This window comes from Felis catus, chromosome C2 (assembly GCF_018350175.1).
Source record: "Felis catus isolate Fca126 chromosome C2, F.catus_Fca126_mat1.0, whole genome shotgun sequence".
Classification (NCBI taxonomy): domain Eukaryota; kingdom Metazoa; phylum Chordata; class Mammalia; order Carnivora; family Felidae; genus Felis; species Felis catus.
The window spans coordinates 118695862-118706931 of record NC_058376.1 but is presented as its reverse complement, the minus strand read 5'-3'; the positions used below and the strand labels follow the sequence as shown (position 1 = coordinate 118706931).

Here is an 11070-nt window from a genome sequence, read left to right as displayed (position 1 = left end):
GCCACCTCCAAATCTATTAGTTGTCTGAAGACCATCACTGTGAGAGCTTAAGAGCACAGGGTTTATATTAGACACATCCAGGGTAGTCTTAGCTTAGCTATTTAATCACTATCCTTGAATAAGTTCTAATCTTTCTAAATGTAAGTTTTATTATCTGTAAGAGTTGGATAATTATATTTACATTAAACTGTTGCTTGATGATTAAAAAATGAACCTTAAAAGTGGTGCCAATGGCTGGCATACAGTATATACTGATAAATAGTAGCAATTTTTAATTCTTGGTTTTCTGGGCATGTATTTCCTTTTCCTTTTATTTCCCCTAAAATCATAAGCTTTCATCAGGGCTGAATCAAAGTCCTACCTCTTTCAAGATGTGTGTCATTTCCATTCTAGATTCAGGGGCTTACTTGCTCCTCTGAAGAAATTATAAAACATATACTGTCCATTAATTACAGGTTACTTTTGTACAGAGTTATTATTTGAAAGGTACTTCTGTTACATCATAAAAATGGTCATCATAAACACTATATAAGAAGAGTAAGTTCTCACTCATCCAAGGGTCAGCCTAAGAAACTTTCAATAGTATAGATCAGTCTCCTCTTAAATTTTGTGCTATGGAGATAATATATTTAATTTTTACATATGTTATTAAACACACAATACATTGTTATTGTTTTGTTTAAATAGTAAATCATATATTAGAGAGATTCACATAATAAGAAAATTGTTATATAGTTACCAATGCAGTTACTATTTCCAGTTCCCTTCTACCCTTTGGGAAGGTCCACATTTCTATCTGGGGTAATTTTCTTTGTCATCTAAGGACTTCCTTCAAAATTTTTTGAAGTAGGTATGCTGGTAATGATATTTTCAGATATTTTATGTGTGTAAAAGTCTGTCTTTTTTTATTGCTGTCGTGTTGTTTTGGAAAGATTATTTAACTAGGTGTAGGATTTTAGGTTGACAGCCCTTTTCTTTCAGTATATTAAACATGTTACGCTCACATTGTTTCCAATAAGAAATATGCTGTCATCCTTATCTTTGTTCCTTTGTATATAACATGTATTTTGTCTCTCTGCTTTAAGAGCTTTTTTCACACTATTTTTGAGCAATTGGATTTAGTCGTATCTTAGTGTAGTTTCCTTTGTATCTTTCTTTAGAGTTTTGTTGGGATTCTTGGATCTCTGGATTTATAATTATACTCTAATTTGGAAGATTTTCAACCCATGTTTCTTCAAATAATTCTTAGTGTCATTCTTCCCTCTCTCTTTAGTGATTCCAATTATATATGTATATTAGGCCACTTGAAGTTTCTCTCATTCCCCTGATTTCTCTCTGCTCATATTTTTAAGTTCTCTTTTTGCTCTATGTTGCATTTTGAATAGTATTAAGAGTTATGCTATCAAGCTCATTCATCTTTTTAGTGTAAAATCTATTGCTATTGATTTTATTCAGTCCATGTTTCATCTTATGTATTGTAGTTTACTTCTTTATAAATTTACCTTGACTATTTTATCTTCCATGTCTTAACCGAAATTTTGAACATATAGAACGTAGTTTACAAAAGTGTTTTGATATCTTTGCTAATTCTTACATCTGTTCTGACTTATTTTCTATTTTTTCCTTATTATGGGTTGCATTTTCCCTGCCTTTTTGGCAAGCCTGATCATTTTTTATTGGATATTAGACTTTGTGAATTTAACTTGTTGTTTGCAGATAGTTTATATCCCTATAAATATTGAACTTCATTCTGAGATGCAATTAAGTTCCTTGGAAACAGTTTGATACTTTCAGATGCTATCCTTAATATTATTTTTAGGTTTTAGGTAGCACAGGAGTAGCAATCAGTGTGAGGATAATTATTCTGTATGACCGAGGAAAGTGTTTTCTTCCCAGATACTCGTGAATACTAGAATTTTTCATTTCTCTCTGTTAGAAACAAACATTATTCTTAGCGGTACGTGAGCACTGGGCTACTATCACTAATATTTTCAGAATGGTTTATTCTCTGGATTCAAATAATCTCCTTACATATATCTGCTGGTCTGTACTCAGCTGAATTCTAGACAGGGACTTTCTGCAGCTCTCTGAATTTCTATCTCTGTCTACTGTCTCTAGTAGTCTACCTTTGAACCCTTACTATCTACGCAGTAAGGTGGGAGCAATTATTGGACTCATATCATTTATTTCCTGTCTCCAGGGATCACTTTCCTTTACTGCCGGATGTTTATTGTCTTGAAAACTGTTGTCTCTTATATCTTATCTATATTTTTATTTTTCAGGTAGGAGTATTTTGACCTGTTATGTCATTTTGACCAGACTTATAAATCCCCTTCAAATGTGTTTTGATTTTTCCTCATTTATAATCATTAAGGTGATTGAGTCAGGATTTAAACATGTGATTCTGGCTGAAAACTATGTCTCTATTTCTCAATATAAATTTGCATACTTGACAAGAATTTAACATCACATATGCATAATACTTAACACACACATACAATCTGTGTGTATGTATATATACATGTATATTCTTCAACTTGAGCAATATATTGCTAATTTGGTTCACTTATTCACACATTCATTTATTTTTATTGAGAGAGAGAGAGAGAGAGGGAGCATGATTGTGCATGCACACACATACACACACATACACACACGTGAGTGGGGTAAGGTGCAGAGGAAGAGGGAGAAAGAGAATCCCAAGCAGACTTCACACCTAGGACGGACCCCAATGCAGGCTCGATCCCATGACCCTGGACCATGATTTGAACTGAAATTAAGAGTCAGACCCTCAAATGACTGAGTCACCCAAGTGCCTCTCATTTATTTACTTTTTCAACATATATTGAATACCTCCTTTATGTTCATCATTCTGATAAACATGAGGCAAATAGCAGTGAAGAAACTGAGAGTTTTCTGCTCCTTAAGGGTGTTAATTTAAGATGGGACAAACTATTCAATAAAGTAATGCATTTCATTCTTTTTACTTCCCTCATAGATCCTGGTACACTGTGGGCCAGAAGATAGTTAAACATTCACTGAAAATGTAATTTTAAATTTAAAAGAAGAGTCTCAGATGAATGAAGTTTTAAAATTCTAAATCTGTGTGTGTGTCTGTGTGTGTCTGTGTTTAGAAAAAGGCCTAATTTTCCTATACACATAATTTAAGGGGTTTGGAATTTTTTAAAGTGAATAAAAGTTAGCTTAATATCTAAGAAATTCCCCGTACATGCCACCTCTCCACATATTCATCTAAAATTCTTTGTTTTTTTTTAATGCATTTTTGATGCTTATTTAATTCCAATATTTCTTAAGTCAACTCTTTTCTTACAAAGATACACTTTCAAGTTTATAGTTCACATTTTTCATTTCTTTTATTTCTTAAGTCATTTGTTACAATCATAAAGTAATAAATAATTTACTTTTGTTAACTTGACTCCATTTGATTTTTTAATTATTTTCCAAAGTGGATTATTCTCTCTTTCGGGTGCTATATTCAAAGTATGAATAATACAAAACATACAAAATATGAATAAACAAATATTTTCCTTAACTGCTATCAGAGCATTTATTATTCACACATATTAAATTTTCTGTAAGAAAATAAAACAAGGAATAGAAATCAAAACCTCTCTATACAAAGAAATTCTAATATATTTGCCCTTAATTGTGTCATTATAGAAACTCTTATGTATTTCTACATAATTTAGATAAGATGCAGTTACTTCAATATGGATAAAGTATGATTAAAGGTATCCATATATATATATATACTGAGCCTTGTTGGGTCAGTCGGTTGAGTGTCCAACTCTTGATTTCGGCTCACTTGGTAATCCCATAGTTCATGGGAACAAGTCCCCTGTCAGATACAATGCCAAGAGCACAGGGACTGCTTGGGATTTTCTCTCTCTTTGCCCCTTCCCTGCTTGTGTTCATGCTCTCTCTGTCCCTCTCTCTCAAAAGTAAATAAACATTAAAAATTTAAATACCCAAATTGTCAATTTCTGAAATTTTAAATAAATATATTTAAACTTTTTATTTAGTTTCCATATAAATACCAAACTAGAGTTCCATATTTGAAATTACCTTAGTTCTTATACTCTATTCTTTGAATTGGAATTGCTATTTAAAAATGTTATATATGTATAATTATACCTAATGAGTTCTGATGTGCATATTGTGGTTTATGTACATAATTGGAGAACTCAATTTATTATGCAAAGCTCATTATATAGCAATGAAAAATAGATTTATTAGCTTGTCTTTTGTTGTTGTTCAAAGATATCTTTCAACAAAATCAGGGAACATGTGTCTAAATAAAAACTGTGTAATTAGACATATTCCTCTTTAAATATTTGGTAATAAAAAGGTAACTTTCTTTAGGTGCACAACATTGATTCAACTGTTCCATATACCTTCCTCAATGCTCACAGTAAGTGTAGTCAATCATTTGTCAGCATACATTATTACAATATAATTGACCCTATATGCCCTATGCTATATTGTTCATCTCAGTTATACTTATTTTATAACTGGAAATTTGAACCTTTTCATCCCCTTCACCTATTTCACTCAACCCCTTGCCCACCTTTCCTCTGGCAATGACCAGTTTGTTCTCTATATTTAATAGTCTGATTTTTTGGTTTATTTACTTGTTTTGTTTCTAGACTCCACACCTAAGTGAAATCCTATAGTATTTGTCTTTCTCTGTCTTATTTTTCTTAGCATAATGCTCTCTAGGTCCATCCATGTTGTCTTGCAGATGAAAATGACAAGATCTCATTCTTTTTATGGGTGAGTAGTATTCCATTGCATATATATACCACATCTTCTTTATCCATTCCTCAGTCAGTGGACATGTGGGTTGCTTCCATATCTTGGCTAATGTAAATAGTGCTGCTAGAAACATAGGAGTGCATATATCTTTATGAACTAGTGTTTTTGTTTTCTTCAGATAAATACAGAGTAGTAGAATTACTGGATCATGTGGTGTTTCTGTTTTTAATTTTTGAGGAAACTCCACACTATTTTCCATAGTAGTAGCACCAATTTAGATTCCCACTAACAGTGCGTATGCGTTCCTTTTTCTTCACCTCCTCACCTACACTTTTATTTCTTGTCTTTTTTATTCTAGCCATTGTGACAGGTATAAAGTGGTATCTCACTGTGGTTTAGATTTGCATTTCCCTGATGATTAGTTATGTTGAGCATCTTTTTAGGTGTCTGTTGGCTATTTTTATGTCGTCTTTAGAAAAATGTTTATTCAAGTCTTCTGCCCATTTTTTAATCAGTTATTTTGTTTGTTTGTTTTTTGGTGTTGAGTTGTGTGGGTTCTTTTTTTTTTTCAAAAATTTTTAATGTTTATTTCTTTACTTTTGAGAGAGAGAATGAGAGAGACAGACAGAGCAAGAGCAGGAGAAGGACATAAAAAGAGAGGGAGACACAGAACCCGAAGCAGCTCCAGTCTCTGAGCTGTCAGCACAGAGCCCAAGGTGGGGCTTAAACTCACAAACTGAGAGATCATGACCTGAGCCTAAGTCGGATGCTTACCTGACTGAGCCACCCAAGCGCCCCTCTATGAGTTCCTTATATATATTGTATATTTACTCCTTGTTAGGTATATCATTTGCAAATATCTTCTCCCATTCAGTAGGTTGCCTTTTCTTTTCTTTTTCTTTGTTCTTTTTTGACAGTTTCTATTGCTGTGCAAAACCTTTTTATTTTGGTATAGTCCTAGTAATTTATTTTTGCTTTTGTTTTCATTACCCAAGGAAACATACCTAGAAAAATGTTGCTAAGGCTATTGTCAAACAGATTACCACCTGTTTTGTTCTAAGAGTTTTATGATTTCAGGTTTCACAGTTAGGGCTTTAGTTCATTTTGAGTTTATTTTTGTGTGTGGTGTAGGAAAGTGGTTCACTTTCATTCTTTTGCATGGAGCTCTAGTTTTCTCAGCACCGTTTACTGAAGAAACTTTTTCCCATTGCGTATTCTTACTTCCTTTGTTGTAGATTAATTGATCATATAAGCATGGATTTATTTGGAGGCTCTCTATCCTTTTCTTTTCTATTGATCCATGTGTCTATTTTTTGTGGGAATACTATACTGTTTTGATTACTACAGCTTTGTAGTATATCTTGAAATCTCGGATTCTGATAATTCAGTTTCGGTTTTCTTTTTCAAGGTTGATTTAGAAAGGTTAAAGTTTAAGAATACTTTATATTGAGGTCAGATGAATCTTAGCAGGCTTTTTTTTACAACTTTTTTATTGAAATGTATTTAATATATAACATTGTATACATTTAAGGTGTATTAATCTAAAAATTTCATCTTCATTTTCGCTGAAATCTGTAACTAAGTGCCACAGTCTTTCATTTTGTTTTCTTTTTCTCCTGTGATTTGTCAACTAAAAGAGATCTATTTTCCTTTTCTAAACCGGTATATAATTTATGTGAATATACCCATCAAGATGTTGAGTCTGACTTTACTTCCAACGTGTCCTTCTTTATCTCTTTTACTTTCACATCAATTTGGAGTTTTTAGAGGCTATTTCAAAGGATCCCATTTTTTTATCGTTAAATGAAAAGTTTGTTGCAGTAAAACTTATTTCTTCCCTTATACCAGCAGAATGGATTTCACATGTAATCTTACAATATGCAAAAATATTGATATTCATGTCTTCACAAGCATTTCAGTGAGGTGATTAGACCCAAATTGGCATGGCTACCTCACTGCCAGAGATTTCTCCTGTGGCCGTGTCAATGCTTCCAGCCTCTTCCTTTCATTCCCATAGTCTGTGACTAAGATTGAAAACCCTAGAGTTTAGCATCATGACCCAGGCTGGATCAACGAACTCCTCTCGGTGGTGGGTTGACATTTGCACAGAGACAAAATTGGAGGTGCAAGTCTTCTTAGAAGCTCATAGCAGTGCCCCTGGGAGAAGAACCCTAAATCCACCCACCTTTTGCCCATGAACTTGCCTGGTTTCTAAGGATTCACTGATCATTTTCCTTCATGTTTAAAGTGACCCCACTATGCTTTCAATAAATGTTCTTTTTGCTTGTTAGGCAAGGTTAGTTTTGAGGTCCAAATCCAAGCAGTTATAAGCATAGGGGTTGAAATTTAGTGCACATAGATACTAGCTGTTGGTTTTGGTAACTTGGATGTTATTATTTTAAGGGTGAGTGGACTATTTTTTATACTTGTAGTATTTATATTTAGTATTTATATTTATATTTTTCTGATCTTTGAAAATAAACGACTGAAGTGGCATGGCTCACATCAGCATAGATGAGTCCTCATTTTGAAAACAACCTTGATGAATGTATTTGGATGTAAAAATGAACAATCTTCCTCTTTTGGGGTACTCTGCAATAGAGGCCAAAGCAAAAGGGTAAGTTCCTCCGAATAATAAAAGTAGAATTTTGAGATTTTTTATGGTCAAACCTGCCATGAAGGGTGAAAGATGACGCAGAACTGTAAGGGAGAAATCTTGTCACCTAATTATTATGGCCTGAGAAGATGCTGGTTTCTAAGAAATCCATGGCGGGGAAAACAGAAGACAACTACCAGGTGCGCTGAAATTGAAGTTGTTTTTGTTTCTGCTAAATGGTAGAACGAAAAACGATGTTAGTATTGCCGAGGCTTAAATGGAGTAAGAAGAGCTGTGCCCAACATGGAGTGGAGTGGGAACAGAAAAAAGATGGAGGCTGTAGGAGGGAGACCGGTGGAGGGAATGGGCAGCAGTTAGTCTGAGGCTGAAGCAGGAGGTGACTCAGAGGACATCCTCCTCTGGAGTCCCTTGGAGATGAGCAGAAGGTCTCTGGGCTTCTCTTGGCTCAGGAAATGAGCATGCAACTATTTTATGTGGGTATTTTAGGAAGGGTGGCCCCAGAATGTCGGAAGACTTGAGGCCACTCAAGCTGGAGGCTTATGCTTCACAACGTGGAAGTTTCCGAGAAATAAAAGTTGGCTATACAATGAAAGAGCTTACGCTGTTGTGTCATTAAGACCGGTGAGGTTGGTAGCACCGTAAGTGAATCACTTTTTATTTCTTCAGTTGTCTCACAAACACATTAAATGCAAGTGATATATCTTTCTGGCTCAAGTTTATTCTTGATTTAGCTTCAGAATATTGACTGACATTACTTTTTAACAAAGACTTTAATTTTAGAATAGTTTTAGATTCATGGAAAAATTGTGAAGATTGTACAGACTTCGGTGATTGTGAATAAAGTTGCTAAAAATATTTAAATGCGGGTTTTCTGTGGACATAAGCTTTCAGATCAGTTGGATAAATACCTAGCAGTAAGATTACTGGATCTTACGGTAAAATTACGTGTACCTTTGTAAGAAACTGCAAACACTGTTATTCAAAGTAGCTATATTTTTTTTGCATTCTCAAAAATAATGAGTGACAGTTCCTCTTATTCTAAATTCTGATCAAAAATAATATTGTGAGTTTTTTGGATCTTAGTCATTGTAATTGGGTTGTAGTGATATCTTGTTTTAATTTGCATTTCTAAATGACAAATGCTGTCGAACATATTTTTACAAGCTCTTCTACTACCTGTATATCTTTGTTGGCAAGTTGTCTGTTCAGATCATTTTAAAATTAGGTTGATTATTGTCTTATTGTTAGGTTTAAGTGTTCTCCGTATATTTTGCATCTAAATCCTTTACCAGCTATCTGATCTCCAATTATTTTCTCCAGTCTATGGCTTGTCTTTCCATTCTTTCACAGAGCTTAAGTTTTTAATTCTAAAAAAGTCCAAACTATCAATTTTTTTCTTTAATGTGTCATTCTTTGGGTTTTACATATAAAACTCATCACCAAGCACAAGGTCACAGAGATTTTCTTTTAGAGATTTTATTGTTTTGAGTTTTACATTTAGGTCTTTGATCCATTTTAAGTCAGTCTTTCTATAAAGCGTAAGGTAAGTGGTGATATTTTTTTTTCTTTCTTTCTTTCTTTCTTTCTTTCTTTCTTTCTTTCTTTCTCTTTTTTTTGTTTTTTGCAGATGGATATCCATTTATTGAAAAAATATCCTTTCTCAATTGAATTGCCTTTGTAAAAATTCAGTTGCTTAGGTTTATGTAAAACTGTTTCTGAACTATCTAGTTCTATTGATTCATATGTCTATTATTTTGCCAATATCACAACCCTTTGAGTTCTGTGTTTTTCAATATTGCATTGGACATTTAGGATCTTTTGCCTTCCCATGTGAAGTTTAGATCAGTTTATAGCTATTTATAAAAAGAATTTTCTGACATTGTGATTGAGTTTGCATTACATTTATGGATCACTTGAGAAGAACTGTTATCTTAGCAATATTGAATTTTCCAACGCATGGACATTGTATATTGGTCCATACAGATCTTTGATGTTTTTCATCAGTAATTTGTAGTTTTCTACATATAAATTCTGTACATATTCTGTTAGCTTTATGCCTACATATTTCATTTGGGAAGTACTACAAATGGTATTTAAATGTTTTATTTTATTTTTTCATTGCTGGTTTATAGAAAAAAAATGGACTTTTGTATATTGCTCTTAAATATACTGCAAATTTTCTATACTTGCTTATTGATTCCAGGAGTTTTCTTGTCACATCTTTGGTCTACTACATCATCTGGGAAAGAAAACAGTTTTATGCCTTCCTTTTTAACCTATAAGCCCTTTCTTTCTGCCTGCCTCTCTCTCTCTCTCTCTCTCTCTCTCTCTCTCTCTCTCTCTTTCTCCCTGCCTCCCTTCCCTCCATCCTTTTCTTTCTGTGGTTCTTTTTGTGTCTCTCTCTTTCCTTTTCTCTCTTCTTCCTCCTCACCCCCATTGTCTCTCTAATTTTTTAAAAAAGATTTGTCTATTTTGGGGATAGTGCAAGCAAAGGAGGGGCAGGAGAGAGGGGGACAGAGGATCCAAAGCAGGCTCTGTGCTAACAGGCTGACAGCAGTGAGCCTGATGTGGGGCTCAAACTCCACATGGAGTTTGCAGCCCCAGGGAATTTCTAAGCTTATTCCCCGCTCCAAAGCACATTTTTTGGAAGTCCTTTGGTGAAAGAATAATATATTTATTTCTAAATAAACATCTAAAAGTGTTTTATCTCACCTTCATTCTTGATTGATGGATAAGTTGGATATAGAATTTTATATTTCTTGCTATTTTCCCTCTGCACAGTGAAGAAATGTCTTTCTATCCAGGCGTCTGCTGTGGCTGCCCAAAAGTCTGGTGAAAGTCTAGTTGTCATATACTTACAGTTCATTTGACTTTTCTTTTAACTCTTTGTCCTGGTGTCCTGCAATTATTGCACAATGCACTTGTCGGTTCTTCTCTATCCTGCATACTCTGCTTCTTCCAGCTAAATACTCATAGATTTAATCCATTTGGGAAACTTTTCTAAGTAATGACTTTTTAAGAACTGCTTCTCTCCTATTCACTTTTTGTTTGCATTTCCCCCCCTCATTCCACTTCAACACATGTTGAACCTTATCATCCTATTCTTTTGTCTTCTCTTGAATGAGTCCATTTCTTTGTGTCTCTATATTTCTGTTTTATATAGTTTTTTTCAAGGCGCATAATTTATCGTACTAATTGAGCATTACATGATGAGTTGGCATTAGCTTCTCCAGGCATGGGAACTTAACAGATGAGGTACAGCTTAAAATCTGTTAATGTTCCGTTCATAGCTGGTGTATTTTTATACTTCAACTTGAAGTATAAGACCATCAAAGCAATGCCTCGAAATGTGGCCAGTACACAATTCATTCTACCTGTAAGAGTTTGAGAGTTGAAATATTTTTCGATACCACTGAAATGGAATGAGGCATCAGTTCCTCGACCTTCCATGATTTCAATCTTTATAGAAGACACCAATTCCACTTGCTCTTTATATTTGTGTCATTTATTTCCTATAATTGTTACTAATCTATTTTCCAGTTCATTCAGTTTCTCTGTAGTTGTATGTAATCTGCCATTTATCATGCCCAATGAGGTTTTAATTTTAATGGCCCTAAATTTCATTTTTAGAAGTTTTTATAACTTGGATTTACTTAAAATATGTTTCTTGTTTTTCC

The 11070-nt window shown here is 33.9% G+C and overlaps 1 protein-coding gene across 1 annotated transcript; it reads right to left on the bottom strand.

The window, feature by feature from the left end:
* Positions 1-10636: 10636 nt before the first annotated feature.
* Positions 10637-10843, bottom strand: LOC101095607 (ATP synthase membrane subunit K, mitochondrial-like). The gene has a single exon (XM_045037329.1). It carries the CDS (start codon positions 10841-10843, stop codon positions 10637-10639), a length of 207 nt encoding a protein of 68 aa, XP_044893264.1.
* Between the last annotated feature and the right edge of the window lie 227 nt (positions 10844-11070).